The 19,227-nt window shown below is 45.7% G+C and overlaps 1 protein-coding gene across 3 annotated transcripts in view; it reads right to left on the bottom strand.

The window, feature by feature from the left end:
• RADX (RPA1 related single stranded DNA binding protein, X-linked) overlaps positions 1 to 19,227 on the bottom strand; it is a 133,135-nt gene that overhangs the window by 80,901 nt on the left and 33,007 nt on the right. For all 3 annotated transcript variants that reach the window (XM_063937361.1, XM_063937360.1, XM_063937362.1), the window contains 2 exons: positions 10,895 to 11,037; positions 9,392 to 9,584 (listed from right to left, as the gene is read on the bottom strand). In XM_063937361.1, the coding sequence (XP_063793431.1) occupies positions 9,392 to 9,584; positions 10,895 to 11,037 (336 nt within the window). The remainder of the gene's footprint in view (positions 1 to 9,391; positions 9,585 to 10,894; positions 11,038 to 19,227) is intronic.

The following is a 19,227-nucleotide window of genomic DNA, read 5'->3' as shown; positions in this document are numbered from 1 at the left end:
GTGAGGCAGCTCCAGGGCGGGAACACCAGCAGTAGATGGCGCCTGGAGCTGGGGGGGAGGGGCTACAGGTCAAGCGCCTTCTCCCCTATGCTTGTCCTCACCACCTGGTACTATGGAGTCTTAATAAAGTGGGCATTAGTACACCCGACCTGTAATACATGCTACTGTAAAATTAACATTACAGTCAGACCTAATAGGAGATTAAATGCAAACGGGCTCTCTGACACAATTACAGAATAATATCAACTACTGTGACAAAGAAGAAATATAGGGAAATAGCTAAAAATAAAAGCAACTGCACTTACTAATGCTAATATGTAAACCATGCATTCTGTTTTTCATTATAAATAATCCAATGATAGAAGGGAAGACTATTCTAAATATGCGTTTCTGATAGCAGAAAATATGAGCTCAGACAGATGTAGGCGATAGATGATATTAGCCGCCATGTGAGCGTCTCACCCTGGCAGCTTACAGCCAGCCCCTTCCTTGTAATAAGGCCCTTGACTCATCCATCAGCCACTGACAAGTAATTTGCTTAGTTCATGCAGAAAAACAGAAACAAGTCCTATATACTTGTCAGCAAGCAGAAGTTCTGGAACAGATGATGCAACTCAGAGAGAAATGTCTCCATTAGCACATCACTAGGTGACTGGAAAATGTGCAGCTGCACTGAAGGTGTATAGAAAACTGGCCTTTTCTTGATATACTGATAAATTGGTTGTCATTGGCTTAAAAGGTATCACACACCAAGAAGTAGATGTATTAAGTGTTGATAACTCCTTTTTTTCTCCTTTTTAAGTAAAAACCGGTTATTACCACTTCTGCATATGTATTTAAAAGCAGTCGACGTGGAGCAGCACTTTTACTTTCTCCTAATAATGCTGCTACTACAGCCAGCTATGGAGGTGAAGCGTTTTGGCAAAAAGCGAAGATTTCCATTGCTTGTCAAACACGTAAGGCTGCCTTCATGCTTACGGATAGCACTACTGCTGCTCACGCACAGTCCGGCCAGCAGTAACAGCCCATGTTTTATTAAAAAATAGCACACGTGAAATAGGGCCACTTGTTGTCAATTACTTATAGCATCTACATGGTGCTGTTGCTATACAGACAGAGGTCACCAGAGTTTCCGTAACAGCTCTCTGGGTTTTTGATACACTGCGGCACTGAGATTTCTGCATTGCTTCAAAAACTGGTGATGCAGGATGTCTCTTAGCATCGAGAAAAGAAGAGTCATTATGATACATAACTAGTAAGGATGGACCTTCCCCATCTGTAGCTTCACTGGTTGTATCATGTATCAATGGTCTCCCACAACTTTCAGACTGCAAGCTTACTTGGCCACAGCTATCTTTTCTTACCGTTTCTTGACATTTTTTTCCCCTAATTAAAAAAACAAACTAAAAAAAAAAAAAAAAAAAAATTTTGTAGCAGTTGTTTTCAACCACAAGCCTCAAGATTTCCAGTAGGTCTGGCAGACAACAAAATAGACAGAGGAGCCGACTGTTCACCTTATTAATACTTAAACCTATAAGCCATGACCTCATGTCAGAAAAAAAAAATATTATTAAAAGCTACAAGTCCCCAGTTATACAAATAACATGGACACATCTCTGCAATGTTAGGTATTCTAAATCATGACTCAACCGTTAACACTACTCAACAGCAATTCTGCATTTGACATGATATATATCAATTTCCATGTAATTTTGTGTGTAGACTCTAAATAATGTATACTATCAGAATGTGATATCCTGTAAGGTTTTTGAGATGTTTAGAAAAATGTAAAAAAAAAAAAAAAGTATATAATCACAGTAAGTGCTTGTTAAGACTCCCTTCTGCCGGCCCTATGGGGTACACCTGCCCACACTCCTCATCCTCCGTCTATGTCATCAGAAACCCCATCCTCATCTTCCTCATTCTCCTCCATGTGCTGGTTATGGGGCAGAACCCTCTTCCTAGCACTGCACCATGGCCCTCATTCCGAGTTGTTCGCTCGCTAGCTGCTTTTAGCAGCATTGCACACGCTAAGCCGCCGCCTACTGGGAGTGTATCTTAGCATAGCAGAATTGCGAACGAAAGATTAGCAGAATTGCTCAGCCATTGCGATCAGTTCAGTCAGTTTCGTTCCTGGTTTGACGTCACAAAAACACCCAGCGTTCGCCCAGACACTCGCCCGTTTCTTCAGACACTCCCGCGTTTTTCCCAAAAACGTCAGCGTTTTTTCGCACACGCCCAGAAAGCGGCCAGTTTCCGCCCAGAAACACCCACTTCCTGTCAATCACAGTACGATCACCAGAACAATGAAAAATCCTTGTTATGCCGTGAGTAAAATACCTAACTTTTGTGTAAAATAACTAAGCGCATGCGCTCTGCGAACCTTGCGCATGCGCAGTAAGCGACTAATCGCAATATAGCGAAAATCGGCAACGAGCGAACAACTCGGAATGACCCCCCATGTTGCTTGCTAGCTCCTCTCCCACTGCATCACAAAGAAGTGGCTGGAGAGAGAACCCTATGTTGCTGGAGAGAAAACAGTCTACAACACTCCATTGGTTGTGCTGCATAAAGTAATTTTGCCTCCGCTTCACATTAAGGGGTAAATTTACAAAGGTGGGATTTATTTATTTTTTAGAACTGGTGATGTTGCCCATAGCAACCAAACAGATTCTATCTAATACCTTCTAGAAGTAGCTAGATAAATGTTAAGTAGAATCTGATTGGTTGCTATGGGCAACATCATCAGCTCTAAAAAAAACAAAAACCCTCCCACCTTAGTAAATTTACCCCTAAGTTGGCCAGACATGCGGGGTGGACTAGCCCTGTGCTGGGTGTCCCCCCGCATGTCAGTGAAACTGATCGTAGATGTGCTATATTTAGCACATCTACGATCAGGTCTGAATTAGGCAAAACCATGTGCACTGCAGGGGGGACAGATAATAAGATTTTACTCACCGGTAAATCTATTTCTCGTAGTCTGTAGTGGATGCTGGGGACTCCGTAAGGACCATGGGGAATAGACGGGCTCAGCAGGAGACTGGGCACTCTAAGAAAGATTTAGTACTACTGGTGTGCACTGGCTCCTCCCTCTATGCCCCTCCTCCAGACCTCAGTTAAGGAAACTGTGCCCGGAAGAGCTGACATTATAAGGAAAGGATTTTGGAATCCAGGGTAAGACTCATACCAGCCACACCAATCACACCGTATAACTTGTGATAAACTTACCCAGTCAACAGTATGAACCACAACAGAGCATCAACAATGGATGCCCACATAACATAACCCTTTAATAAGCAATAACCATGTACACGTATTGCAGAAAGTCCGCACTTGGGACGGGCGCCCAGCATCCACTACGGACTACGAGAAATAGATTTACCGGTGAGTAAAATCTTATTTTCTCTAACGTCCTAGTGGATGCTGGGGACTCCGTTAGGACCATGGGGATTATACCAAAGCTCCCAAACGGGCGGGAGAGTGCGGATGACTCTGCAGCACCGAATGGGCAAACACAAGGTCCTCCTCAGCCAGGGTATCAAACTTGTAGAACTTAGCAAATGTGTTTGTACCCGACCAAGTAGCTGCTCGGCAAAGCTGTAATGCCGAGACCCCTCGGGCAGCCGCCCAAGAAGAGCCCACTTTCCTTGTGGAATGGGCTTTCACTGATTTTGGATGCGGCAAACCAGCCGCAGAATGAGCCTGCTGAATCGTGCTACAGATCCAGCAAGCAATGGTTTGCTTTGAAGCAGGAGCACCCAGCTTGTTGGATGCATACAGGATAAACAGCGAATCAGTCTTCCTGACTCCAGCCGTCCTGGCTACATAGATCTTCAAAGCCCTGACTACATCAAGCAACTTGGAATCCTCCAAGTCACGAGTAGCCGCAGGCACCACAATAGGTTGGTTCAAATGAAAAGATGACACCACCTTCGGCAGAAATTGCGGACGAGTCCGTAATTCTGCCCTGTCCATATGGAAAACCAGATAGGGGCTTTTACATGACAAAGCCGCCAATTCTGACACACGCCTAGCCGAAGCTAAGGCCAATAGCATGACCACCTTCCACGTGAGATACTTTAGCTCCACGGTCTTAAGTGGCTCAAACCAGTGGGATTTCAGGAAACCCAACACCACGTTGAGATCCCAAGGTGCCACTGGTGGCACAAAAGGGGGCTGAATATGCAGCACTCCCTTAACAAACGTCTGAACTTCAGGAAGAGAAACCAGTTCCTTTTGAAAGAAAATGGATAGGGCCGAAATCTGGACCTTTATGGACCCCAACTTCAGGCCCATAGTCACTCCAGACTGTAGGAAGCTGTCACGTCCTTCCTAGCCTTTATCAGCGTAGGAATAACTTCCTCCGGAATGCTTTTTTCCGCTAGGATCCTGCGTTCAACCGCCATGCCGTCAAACGCAGCCGCGGTAAGTCTTGGAACAGACAGGGCCCCTGTTGCAACAGGTCCTGTCTGAGAGGCAGAGGCCATGGGTCCTCTGTGAGCATTTCTTGCAGTTCCGGGTACCAAGTCCTTCTTGGCCAATCCGGAACAATGAGTATTGTTCTCACTCCTCTTTTTCTTACGATTCTCAGCACCTTGGGTATGAGAGGAAGAGGAGGAAACACATAGACCGACTGGAACATCCACGGTGTTACCAGTGCGTCCACAGCTATCACCTGAGGGTCCCTTGACCTGGCGCAATACCTTTTTAGCTTTTTGTTGAGGCGGGATGCCATCATGTCCACCTGTGGCAGTTCCCATCGATTTGTAATCTGCGTGAAGACTTCTTGATGAAGTCCCCACTCTCCCGGGTGGAGGTCGTGCCTGCTGAGGAAGTCTGCTTCCCAGTTGTCCACTCCCGGAATGAACACTGCTGACAGTGCTTGCACGTGATTCTCCGCCCAACGAAGAATCCTGGTGGCTTCCGCCATCGCCACCCTGCTTCTTGTGCCGCCCTGGCGGTTTACATGAGCCACTGCGGTGATGTTGTCTGACTGAATCAGCACCGGTTGGTTGCGAAGCAGAGGCTCCGCTTGACTCAGGGCGTTGTATATGGCCCTTAGTTCCAGGATATTGATGTGCAGACAAGCCTCCTGACTTGACCACAACCCTTGGAAGTTTCTTCCCTGAGTGACTGCCCCCCATCCTCGGAGGCTCGCATCCGTGGTCACCAGGACCCAGTCCTGTATGCCGAACCTGCGGCCCTCGAGAAGGTGAGCACTCTGCAGCCACCACAGAAGAGACACCCTGGCCCTGGGGGATAGGGTGATCAGCCGATGCATCTGAAGATGCGATCCGGACCACTTGTCCAACAGATCCCACTGAAAGATCCTCGCATGGAACCTGCCGAAGGGAATGGCTTCGTATGATGCCACCATCTTTCCCAGCACTCGCGTGCAGTGATGCACCGACACCTGTTTCGGTTTTAAGAGGTCTCTGACTAGAGTCACGAGCTCCTGAGCCTTCTCCGCCGGGAGAAACACCTTCTTCTGGCCTGTGTCCAGAATCATGCCCAGAAAGGGCAGACGCGTCGTAGGAATCAGCTGCGACTTTGGGATATTCAGAATCCAGCCGTGCTGTTGCAACACTTCCTGAGAGTGTGCTACGCTGATCAGCAACTGCTCTCTGGACCTCGCCTTTATGAGGAGATCGTCCAAGTATGGGATAATTGTGACTCCTTGCTTTCGAAGGAGCACCATCATTTCCGCCATTACTTTGGTAAATATTCTCGGTGCCGTGGAGAGCCCAAACGGCAACGTCTGGAATTGGTAATGACAGTCCTGTACCACAAATCTGAGGTACTCCTGATGAGGTGGATAAATGGGGACATGCAAGTAAGCATCCTTGACGTCCAGAGACACCATAAAATCCCCCTCTTCCAGGCTTGCAATGACCGCTCTGAGCGATTCCATTTTGAACTTGAATCTTTTCAGATAAATGTTCAGGGACTTTAAATTCAATATGGGTCTGACCGAACCGTCTGGTTTCGGTACCACAAACATTGTGGAATAGTATCCCCTTCCCTGTTGAAGGAGGGGAACCTTTACCACCACCTGCTGGAGATATAACTTGTGAATTGCCGCTAACACTACCTCCCTTTCCATAAGGGAAGCTGGCAGGGCCGATTTGAGGTAACGGCGAGGGGGCATCACTTCGAATTCCAGCTTGTATCCCTGAGACACAATCTGTATAGCCCAGGGATCCACCTGTGAGCGAACCCACTGGTGGCTGAAATTTTGGAGACGCGCCCCCACCGCTCCTGGCTCCACCTGTGGAGCCCCAGCGTCATGCGGTGGATTTAGCAGAAGCCGGGGAGGACTTCTGTTCCTGGGAACTAGCTGTATGGTGCAGCTTCTTTCCTCTACCCCTGCCTCTGGCAAGAAAGGATGCACCTCTGACTTTCTTGCTTTTTTGTGATCGAAAGGACTGCATTTGGTAATACGGTGCTTTCTTAGGCTGTGAGGGAATATATGGCAAAAAATTTGACTTCCCAGCCGTAGCTGTGGAAACTAGGTCCGAGAGACCGTCCCCAAACAATTCCTCACCCTTGTAAGGTAAAACCTCCATGTGCTTTTTGGAGTCGGCATCACCTGTCCATTGCCGAGTCCACAGGACCCTTCTGGCAGAAATTGACATTTCATTTATCCTTGTCCAAGGTATCCAGTTCATCAGACAGATTATCTGTCCATGCTGCTACAGCACTACACATCCAGGCCGACGCAATTGCCGGCCTCAGTAGAGTACCTGAATGTGTATAAACAGACTTCAGGATACTTTCCTGCTTCCTATACCCTAGGGGAGGATTCCCAGCGCATCCTGTCCGTTGGCGGCAAAGGGTAAGCCATAAATAACCTTTTAGAAATCAGCACTTTCCTATCAGGGGAATCCCACGCTTTTTCACACAACTCATGTGAAGGGGGAAAAGTCACCTCTTGCTTTTTCTCCCCAAACATATAAACCCTCTTGTCAGGGACAGGGTTTACCTCTGATATGTGCAATACATCCTTCATTGCTATAATCATGTAGCGGATGGCTTTAGCCATTTTAGGCTGCAATTTTGCATCATCGCCATCGACACTGGAGTCAGAATCCGTGTCGATATCTGTGTCAACAATTTGGGATAGTGGGCGCTTCTGAGACCCTGACGGCCTCTGCGCTGTAGGATCAGGCATGGGCTGAGACCCCGACTGTCCCAAGGTTTCAGCTTTATCCAACCTTTTATGCAAGGAGTTTACATTATCATTTAACACCTTCCACATATCCATCCAATCAGGTGTCGGCGGAGACACGTCATTCATCTGCACCTGTTCTGCCTCCATATAGCCCTCCTCGTCAAACATGTCGACACAAGCGTACCGACACCACACACACACACACACACACACACACACACACACACACACACACACACGGGATGCTCTATATGAGGACAGGACCCCCACAAGGCCTTTTGGAGAGACAGAGAGAGAGAGTATGCTAGCACACACCCCAGCGCTATATAACCCAGGAATTACACAGTAACTTAGTGTTTACCCAGTAGCTGCTGTATATATGATTAATGCGCTAAATTTATGTGCCCCCCCCCCCCCCTCTCTTTTTATCCTCTGTCTACCGTGAGTCTGCAGTGGAGAGCCTGGGGAGCTTCCTCTCAGCAGAGCTGTGGAGAGAAAATGACGCTGGTGAGTGCTGAGGAAGAAGCCCCCGCCCCCTCAGCGGCGGGCTTCTGTCCCGCGATTTTGTGTAAAAATAATGGCGGGGGCTCATGCATATTACAGTGCCCAGCTGTATATATGCTGCTTTTTGCCAGGAGGTACTCAATTGCTGCCCAGGGCGCCCCCCCTGCGCCCTGCACCCTACAGTGACCGGAGTGTGTGGGTTAGTGTGGGAGCAATGGCACACAGCTGCAGTGCTGTGCGCTACCTCATATGAAGACAGGAGTCTTCTGCCGCCGATTTTGACGTCTTCTTGCTTCAACCCGCCGGCTTCTGTCTTCTGGCTCTGCGAGGGGGACGGCGGCGCGGCTCCGGGAATGGACGACCAAGGTTAAGTTCCTGTGTTCGATCCCTCTGGAGCTAATGGTGTCCAGTAGCCTAAGAAGCGCAACCTAGCCGCAGTTAGTAGGTTTGCTTCTCTCCCCTCAGTCCCACGTAGCAGAGAGTCTGTTGCCAGCAGAAGCTCTCTGAAAATAAAAAACCTAACTAAAATACTTTCTTAATAGCAAGCTCAGGAGAGCTCACTAAAATGCACCCAGCTCCTTCCGGGCACAGATCCTAACTGAGGTCTGGAGGAGGGGCATAGAGGGAGGAGCCAGTGCACACCAGTAGTACTAAATCTTTCCTAGAGTGCCCAGTCTCCTGCGGAGCCAGTCTATTCCCCATGGTCCTTACGGAGTTCCCAGCATCCACTAGGACGTTAGAGAAATAAAGTAATAAAACGGTGAAATACACGTGTAGGTTATTGTTGGTACCTTTCCCACACCAGGATATTTTGGTCCGTCACCCATAATTGTTGGAGAGAATGTGAGGAACTTGGTTCTTTCTGCCATATTTGGTGGTACTGGGATGCAACTGCAGATCTCATCAGCAAGGTAGTAATACCCCAATTGTCAAGAACCTATGGTCATTCCTTTTGACGTCCACTTATTATAATGCAGGTAAACTTGAGGTTTAGATTTTTAATTCAACTAGAGGTTTTATAGCATGCCACTGGAAACATCCTGAAGTCCCCTCGCTGAGCTTGGTCGTATCCAAAATTTGTTATACTACTTCTTTTGTTTCCTTGAAATCTTTTGCTGTATCCTTCTGGCATGAAAATTTGTTTAATTATATATAATTATTAATTGTATATAATTCTAATTGCCTGCTGTTTTATGTCCCATTTTTAATTTGCTGTAATTCCGGCTATTGTCTTGCTCATGTATTTTTGTGGTTTGTCAAATACCGTATTGTTTTCTTCCATTGTTGTACTTTGCTTCGTTCTAAAATACATAATGTGATTTATCTTCCTCTTCATTGCATGATGCCTATTTGTGATTAAATCTACTCAATTTTTCATCTGTCTATGCCAAGAGCTTGTGTGTACATACTGTAGGGAGTAATATATTAACAAAGCCAAAAGCGCACAATTGTTCACATTTTGTGATGGTCTTGAAACTTTATTATCTGCAAAGTGCCAGGCAATCACATACATACATACAGTCACAGACAACCGGGTTAGGAAATAAATATTATTGACAGTCTTATTTTAAAACAGCAGATCTTGCCAGTTTGGTTTGGGTATATTTCTCAAACAGTGTATTTTTGTATGACATTATGACAGTATGACATTACACTGCAATAGAATACACAGCATAATCAAATAAGGCAAAACACAACATTTCAAAAATACTTTACCAAGTGAAGGCAGTCTCTTCACCTGCGTATTCTCCGATGTTGGAAGTGTCCGATTGGGATAACTCTTCTTCAAGACATACTGCTGGAGCAAAATCACCTTGCCGATCTGAAGTGTATTGTACCATTCTGGGCAGAGGGAATTCCACAAAACAAGAGACATCCTACCAGAGTGATCTGCTACCTCAAAATAAGCCTAGAAACAAGGAGGAAATTCACTTTGAAAATCCACAGAACCATGCACAAAATAATTGTATTTTAACATATGCATTGTTATTATTTTTACATTGTGTTTTTAGAGTCAAATAAAACTTTGGAACCAATTAAATTCCAGAGGTCTAGCGGTACTGGTCTTCAGAGATAGATTTCTGCTTGCAGCCTATGAAGGCTGAAGCAGATATCAGCTGCGATGATGGGGTGCTATGCGCATCTAGTTAAAAGAAACAGCTCTTGTGAACTTTAATCTGCACTTTTTGTTGACCCCTTTCATATTCAGGTGTTATGCACTGTGAACAGGTACCGATTAAAAAAGTCCATCCATTTGTAAATAGTCTATAGCACGGTTTCCCAAGCTCGGTCCTCAAGGACAACCAACAGTTCTCGTTTTCCAGGTTTCCTCACAGAATCACAAGTAAAATACTTAGCTTCACCTGTGGATCTTTTAAAAATGTGTCAGTGAGTAATGAATACACCTGTGCACCTGCTAGGTCACCTAATGGAAAACAAACTTTGGGGGTCCTTGAGAACAGAGTTTGAGAACCAATGGTCTATAGCATAAGCTTATTAGTCAACCTGCATAGCACACACACAACAATTTTTAGATACTACTTTTTGGAAAGTCAGTGAAGAGGACAGGAACAAATCACATTGGCTTCACTTGTATTTTTGCAGACAAGTGAGCAAGAGAGTAACATTTCCAGAACACTACAGCAAATTTTTAGTTGTGCCATTAGAATTCTAATGAAGGGCAAAACATAATAAAAAAAAGGAGGTGGATATTTGCATAATTGCTATATTATTTAGAGTGCATCATCTTTTCTTTTGCTCTAAATTTTCAGTTATACAACATTAATAATAAAGGCCCATGTAACTGAAATAATGATTCTGTGGCCCAAGTTCCAGTTATTAGAAAACCAGCTGCAGAAGCATATGCTGCATTTTTTATTCAAGTTAGCTGTGGTTATTCAATATTTAATTATGGACATCAACAATACTTCCACTGAATGCTCTACTGATTATTATTTATTTAGGAACCTTTATTTATATATGGCCTACATACTTTGCAGCGCTTCATATTTAACCATTCACATCAGTCCTTGCCCCAGTGGAGCTTACAGGCTATATTCCCTATTGATTGCAAAATGATTGAAACGTCTGAAACCGTTACTGAGAATATTACTAGTACCGTAATTCCTCATACACTTGAAAGCTTACAATTTGCCACTCAACTTTAATTTTTAAGATAGCAAGCTTAGAAGCACACAAAGCGAGGGATCTTTTTCTTACTTGGTAAGGAAAGTCCATTTTCTTGTCTGCTTTGCCAAAATAACGAAGTCTGGATTTGTGCATGATCCTTACAAGCAGAGGAGGTAAAGTTATTTTTGCTTGCCATCGCATATCCAGATTCTGTAATGAACATACTTTTGACACTGTGAAGAAAACAGAAAGTGTGACTTCTTATAATCAAGACAAGATTGCCTAATTAAATAGAAACTGCAATGGAGTTTAGTTACTGTAGAATACATTTTATTAAACAAGACCAGTACTGAGACACAAAAGTGGAGGTGACTGCAGCCTATATGGTCCGAATGTCAACCTGTTCAATACTGTATGTCGATGCTCATATTTTAGCCTAACCATAATTTCATGTGTCAATATTTTGACCATGTCAAAATTCTCAGTGTTGACTACATACACGTACATATTAAAGTTTGCAATGTATGTTAATGGCCTTGATTTTTACATGTATGCTATTGTGTGTTTGTGTCAAAATTTGAGGCAGATCAAGTAAAAAATAAATAAATAAAATATATACACATACACACACATATATATATATATATATATATATACACATATATATATATATATATATATATACACATACACACACATACATATATATATATATATATATATATATACATACACAGGTTGAGTATCCCATATCCAAAATGCTTGGGACCAGAGGTATTTTGGATATCGGATTTTTCCGTATTTTGGAATAATTGCATACCATAGGGAGATATCATGGTGATGGCACCCAAGTCTAAGCACAAAATATATTTATGTTTCATATACAGCTTATACACACAGCCTGAAGGTCATTTTAGTCAATATTTTTAATAACTTTGTGCATTAAACAATGTGTGTGTACATTCACACAATTCATTTATGTTTCACATACACCTTATATACACAGCCTGAAGGTCATTTAATACAATATTTTTAATAATTTTGTATATTAAACATCGTTTGTGTACACTGAGCCATCAGAAAACAAAGGTTTCACTATCTCAGTCTCACTTAAAAAATTCCGTATTTCGGAATATTCCGTATTTCGGAATATTTGGATATGGGATACTCAACCTGTACTATATATATATATATATATATATATATATATATATATATATATATATATATATGCAAATTTGGAACGCACACACCTTCAATCGTTTTGTCAGGGTGCTCGGTCCAATGTTAACATCCAAACGTTGTGACCAAGATCCACAAAAACCAGCACACCTTATGTAGCAATAAACAATTTACTGAATCCTCATTTTAAAGTGCACCGTGCATAAGATAGTACAAATCGTATACTTAGCAGTTCAATTCACAATGGTAACCCCGCATATTGGCAACTCCAACAGCTGTTTCGGTGCAGCAGCACCTTCGTCAGGGAAAGCCAGCAGTATAACTAACCATCACCAAACACCACACTTATATACACAAAGACAATTAAAAACAATTACCGTATTTGCCGGCGTATAAGACGACTGGGCGTATAAGACGACCCCCAACATTTCCACTCAAAATATAGAGTTTGTTATATACTCGCCGTATAAGACTACCCCCTTCCACACACCAAATAAAACGTAAAAGAACATCAGATTTGTGACATACTGTATATTATGACCTGATAAGAGATTTGGATAGGGAGTATTTATCAAGGTATGCATAAGAAGGGGGGAGGGGGCGAGGAGAAAGTTGTAAAATGTATAAAAGTATACCCCTGTGTGCATTTAGTGTTACCGGTTTCACATGAGTGCCATTAGTATTAGTATTAGTGCCATTACAGTACCTGTCATTGTCACCATTGTACGGCCACAACGCGACTGCAGCGCCTCCGGCCAGTCCCTGCATCTCCCTGTAATTGGCACTAGTGACCCGCCGCGGCCGCACTGGATATCGCGCGATACTGGATGGTGAGTAGAATGAGGTGGGCGGGCATCGGGAGGCCACTATGGGCACCGGGCGAGTATCGGAAGGCCACTATGGCAGCTATGTCTATCCCAACTGAAATGCACCCGGCGTATAAGACGACCCCCCCACTTGGAGGCATGTTTTTCAGGGCAAAAAAGTAGTCTTATACGCCAGCAAATACTGTACATACACCTGTTCATTCTAATCAAGCTGCAAGTCATGTGATCCCATGGTCCAATCCCGGACCAGGGTACTGCCCACCCCTCCGGCGCCATGGTAACAAAATGCAAGTCTGAACAATGTGTGTGCTTAAATGTAAATTATCAACTGATGGAGCATGAGTAGTTCAATCAAATGAATATTGTATACAAAGCACGCCTCACCCACTCTCTCAACAGCTGCAATGGCCGGATGCATCTAAAGCCGGTTACTACCGGCGTGCGGAACTAATCTCATGCGGTGGGGTTGGCGGGGACCCAGTTGTGAGACGCGTCATCCGGAAGTGACGCGATTTCGCTGTTGTTGTACCGTTTCCACGGCAGCGGGACGCGTCACCCGGAAGTGACGTAGTCGCGCTGCTATCATGAAGAAAGACCTCCCTAATCCACTGTGTATGTATATTAAAATACACACACACACACACAGAATATGAACAATTGGCGCAGTATATGGGAAGTGGCCAGAAAAATCCCATCACCATCAATCAGTCCACAGGATCACATGACTAGACTGCATATCATAAACTATAAATACATGCTAAATCTAGCAGCGCGACTACGTCACTTCCGGGTGACGCGTCCCGCTGCCGTGGAAACGGTACAACAACAGCGAAATCGCGTCACTTCCGGATGACGCGTCTCACAACTGGGTCCCCGCCAACCCCACCGCATGAGATTAGTTCCGCACGCCGGTAGTAACCGGCTTTAGATGCATCCGGCCATTGCAGCTGTTGAGAGAGTGGGTGAGGCGTGCTTTGTATACAATATTCATTTGATTGAACTACTCATGCTCCATCAGTTGATAATTTACATTTAAGCACACACATTGTTCAGACTTGCATTTTGTTACCATGGCGCCGGAGGGGTGGGCAGTACCCTGGTCCGGGATTGGACCATGGGATCACATGACTTGCAGCTTGATTAGAATGAACAGGTGTATGTAATTGTTTTTAATTGTCTTTGTGTATATAAGTGTGGTGTTTGGTGATGGTTAGTTATACTGCTGGCTTTCCCTGACGAAGGTGCTGCTGCACCGAAACAGCTGTTGGAGTTGCCAATATGCGGGGTTACCATTGTGAATTGAACTGCTAAGTATACGATTTGTACTATCTTATGCACGGTGCACTTTAAAATGAGGATTCAGTAAATTGTTTATTGCTACATAAGGTGTGCTGGTTTTTGTGGATTTTGGTCACAACGTTATTATATATATATATATATATATATATATATATATATATATATACAAAGATTTTACTTACCGATAAATCTATTTCTCGTAGTCCGTAGTGGATGCTGGGACTCCGTCAGGACCATGGGGATTAGCGGCTCCGCAGGAGACAGGGCACAAAAATAAAAGCTTTAGGACTAGGTGGTGTGCACTGGCTCCTCCCCCTATGACCCTCCTCCAAGCCTCAGTTAGGATACTGTGCCCGGACGAGCGTACACAATAAGGAAGGATTTTGAATCCCGGGTAAGACTCATACCAGCCACACCAATCACACCGTACAACCTGTGATCTGAACCCAGTTAACAGTATGACAAACGTAGGAGCCTCTGAACAGACGGCTCACAACAATAACAACCCGATTTTTTTGTAACAATAACTATGTACAAGTAATGCAGACAATCCGCACTTGGGATGGGCGCCCAGCATCCACTACGGACTACGAGAAATAGATTTATCGGTAAGTAAAATCTTATTTTCTCTGACGTCCTAGTGGATGCTGGGACTCCGTCAGGACCATGGGGATTATACCAAAGCTCCCAAACGGCCGGGAGAGTGCGGATGACTCTGCAGCACCGAATGAGAGAACTGCAGGTCCTCTTTAGCCAGGGTATCAAATTTGTAGAATTTTACAAACGTGTTCTCCCCCGACCACGTAGCTGCTCGGCAGAGTTGTAATGCCGAGACCCCTCGGGCAGCCGCCCAAGATGAGCCCACCTTCCTTGTGGAATGGGCCTTGATAGATTTAGGCTGTGGCAGGCCTGCCACAGAATGTGCAAGTTGAATTGTGCTACAAATCCAACGAGCAATCGTCTGCTTAGAAGCAGGAGCACCCAGCTTGTTGGGTGCATACAGTATAAACAGCGAGTCAGATTTTCTGACTCCAGCCATCCTTGAAATATATATTTTCAATGCCCTGACAACGTCCAGCAACTTGGAATCCTCCAAATCGCTAGTAGCCGCAGGCACCACAATAGGCTGGTTCAGGTGAAACGCTGAAACCACCTTAGGCAGAAACTGAGGACGCGTCCGCAGTTCTGCCCTGTCCGAATGGAAAATCAGATATGGGCTTTTATACGATAAAGCCGCCAATTCTGACACTCTCCTGGCTGAAGCCAGGGCCAGTAGCATGGTTACTTTCCATGTAAGATATTTCAAATCCACCGATTTGAGTGGCTCAAACCAATGGGATTTGAGAAAATCCAAAACTACATTAAGATCCCACGGAGCCACTGGGGGCACAACCGGGGGCTGTATATGTAGTACTCCTTTTACAAAAGTCTGGACTTCAGGAACTGAAGCCAATTCTTTCTGGAAGAAAATCGACAGGGCCGAAATTTGAACCTTAATGGACCCTAATTTGAGGCCCATAGACAATCCTGTTTGCAGGAAATGTAGGAATCGACCCAGTTGAAATTCCTCCGTCGGGGCCTTCCTGGCCTCACACCACGCAACATATTTTCTCCAAATGCGGTGATAATGTTGTGCAGTCACCTCCTTCCTGGCTTTTACCAGGGTAGGGATGACCTCTTCCGGAATGCCTTTTTCCCTTAGAATTCGGCGTTCAACCGCCATGCCGTCAAACGCAGCCGCGGTAAGTCTTGGAATAGACACGGTCCCTGCTGAAGCAGGTCCCGTCTTAGAGGTAGAGGCCACGGATCTTCCGTGAGCATCTCCTGAAGTTCCGGGTACCAAGTTCTTCTTGGCCAATCCGGAGCCACGAGTATCGTTCTTACTCCCCTTTGCCGTATAATTCTCAGTACTTTTGGTATGAGAGGCAGAGGAGGAAACACATACACTGACTGGAACACCCACGGTGTTACCAGAGCGTCCACAGCTATTGCCTGAGGGTCTCTTGACCTGGCGCAATACCTGTCCAGTTTTTTGTTGAGGCGGGACGCCATCATATCCACCTTTGGTTTTTCCCAACGGTTCACAATCATGTGGAAGACTTCTGGATGAAGTCCCCACTCTCCCGGGTGTAGATCGTGTCTGCTGAGGAAGTCCGCTTCCCAGTTGTCCACTCCCGGAATGAACACTGCTGACAGTGCTATCACATGATCTTCCGCCCAGCGAAGAATCCTTGCAGCTTCTGCCATTGCCCTCCTGCTTCTTGTGCCGCCCTGTCTGTTTACGTGGGCGACTGCCGTGATGTTGTCCGACTGGATCAACACCGGCTGACCCTGAAGCAGGGGTTTTGCCAGGCTTAGAGCATTGTAAATCGCTCTTAGCTCCAGTATATTTATGTGAAGAGACATCTCCAGGCTTGACCACACTCCCTGGAAGTTTCTTCCCTGTGTGACCGCTCCCCAGCCTCTCAGACTGGCATCCGTGGTCACCAGGACCCAGTCCTGTATGCCGAATCTGCGGCCCTCTAACAGATGAGCACTCTGCAACCACCACAGAAGAGACACCCTTGTCCGTGGAGACAAAGTTATCCGCTGATGCATCTGCAGATGCGATCCGGACCATTTGTCCAGCAGATCCCACTGAAAAGTTCGTGCGTGGAATCTGCCGAATGGAATCGCTTCGTAAGAAGCCACCATTTTTCCCAGGACTCTTGTGCATTGATGCACAGACACTTTTCCTGGTTTTAGGAGGTTCCTGACAAGTTCGGATAACTCCCTGGCTTTCTCCTCCGGAAGAAACACCTTTTTCTGAACCGTGTCCAGAATCATTCCCAGGAACAGCAGACGTGTCGTCGGGGTCAATTGAGATTTTGGAAAATTCAGAATCCACCCGTGCTGTTGCAGCACTACTTGGGTTAGTGCTACTACGTCCTCCAGCTGTTCTCTGGACCTTGCCCTTATCAGGAGATCGTCCAAGTAAGGGATAATTAATACGCCTTTTCTTCGCAGAAGAAACATCATTTCGGCCATTACCTTGGTAAAGACCCGAGGTGCCGTGGACAATCCAAACGGCAGCGTCTGAAACTGATAATGACAGTTTTGCACCACGAACCTGATGTGAAGGGCAAATTGGGACATGCAGGTAAGCATCCTTGATGTCCAGGGACACCATAAAGTCCCCTTCTTCCAGATTCGCTATCACTGCTCTGAGTGACTCCATCTTGAACTTGAATTTTTGTATGTACAGGTTCAAAGATTTCAGATTTAGAATAGGTCTTACCGAGCCGTCCGGCTTCGGTACCACAAATAGTGTGGAATAATACCCCTTTCCCTGTTGTAGGAGGGGTACCTTGACTATCACCTGCTGAGAATACAGCTTGTGAATGGCTTCCAATACCGTCGCCCTGTTTGAGGGAGACGTTGGCAGAGCAGACTTTAGGAACCGGCGAGGGGGAGACTTCTCGAATTCCAACCTGTAACCCTGAGATACTACCTGCAGGATCCAGGGGTCCACCTGTGAGTGAGCCCACTGTGCGCTGAAATTCTTGAGTCGACCCCCCACCGCCCCTGAGTCCGCTTGTAAAGCCCCAACGTCATGCTGAGGGCTTTGCAGAAGCCGGTGAGGGCTTCTGCTCCTGGGAGGGAGCTGCTTGGTGCACTCTCTTACCCTTTCCTTTGCCTCGGGGCAGATATGACTGTCCTTTTGCCCGCTTGTTCTTATAGGAACGAAAGGACTGCGGCTGAAAAGACTGTGTCTTTTTCTGTTGGGAGGGGACCTGAGGTAAAAAGGTGGATTTCCCGGCTATTGCCGTGGCCACCAAATCAGATAGACCGACCCCAAATAATTCCTCCCCTTTATACGGCAATACTTCCATATGCCGTTTGGAATCCGCATCACCTGACCACTGTCGCGTCCATAAACTTCTTCTGGCAGATATGGACATCGCACTTACTCTCGATGCCAGAGTGCAAATATCCCTCTGAGCATCTCGCATATAAAGAAAAGCATCCTTTAATTGCTCTATAGTCAATAAAATACTGTCCCTATCCAGGGTATCAATATTTTCAGTCAGGGAATCCGACCAAACCACCCCAGCACTGCACATCCATGCTGAGGCGATGGCTGGTCGCAGTATAACACCAGTATGAGTGTATATACTTTTCAGGGTAGTTTCCAGCCTCCTATCAGCTGGATCCTTGAGGGCGGCCGTTTCAGGAGACGGTAACGCCACTTGTTTTGATAAGCGTGTGAGTGCCTTATCCACCCTAGGGGGTGTTTCCCAGCGCGCCCTAACCTCTGGCGGGAAAGGATATAATGCCAATAACTTCTTTGAAATTAGCAGTTTTCTATCGGGGTTAACCCACGCTTCATCACACACTTCATTCAATTCCTCTGATTCAGGAAAAACTACAGGTAGTTTTTTCAGACCCCACATAATACCCCTTTTTGTGGTACTTGCAGTATCAGAGATATGCAAAGCCTCCTTCATTGCCGTGATCATATAACGTGTGGCCCTACTGGAAAATACGTTTGTTTCTTCACCGTCGACACTAGATTCGGTGTCCGTGTCTGGGTCTGTGTCGACCGACTGAGGTAAAGGGCGTTTTACAGCCCCTGACGGTGTCTGAGACGCCTGGACAGGTACTAACTGGTTTGCCGGCCGTCTCATGTCGTCAACTGATTTTTGTAACGTGCTGACATTATCACGTAATTCCATAAACAAAGCCATCCATTCCGGTGTCGACTCCCTAGGGGGTGACATCACCATTACCGGCAATTGCTCCGCCTCCACACCAACATCGTCCTCATACATGTCGACACACACGTACCGACACACAGCAGACACACAGGGAATGCTCTTATCGAAGACAGGACCCCACTAGCCCTTTGGGGAGACAGAGGGAGAGTTTGCCAGCACACACCCAAGCGCTATAAATATATAGAAACAACCCTACAGAAGTGTTGTTTCCTTTATAGCAGCTTAATATATCAATATCGCCAAAAAAGTGCCCCCCCTCTCTGTTTTTTTACCCTGTTTCTGTAGTGCAGTGCAGGGGAGAGTCCTGGGAGCCTTCCTCGCAGCGGAGCTGTGCAGGAAAATGGCGCTGTGTGCTGAG

This window comes from Pseudophryne corroboree, chromosome 8 (genome assembly GCF_028390025.1).
Source record: "Pseudophryne corroboree isolate aPseCor3 chromosome 8, aPseCor3.hap2, whole genome shotgun sequence".
Lineage (NCBI taxonomy): Eukaryota > Metazoa > Chordata > Amphibia > Anura > Myobatrachidae > Pseudophryne > Pseudophryne corroboree.
This window is presented reverse-complemented; position numbering and strand designations above follow the sequence as displayed.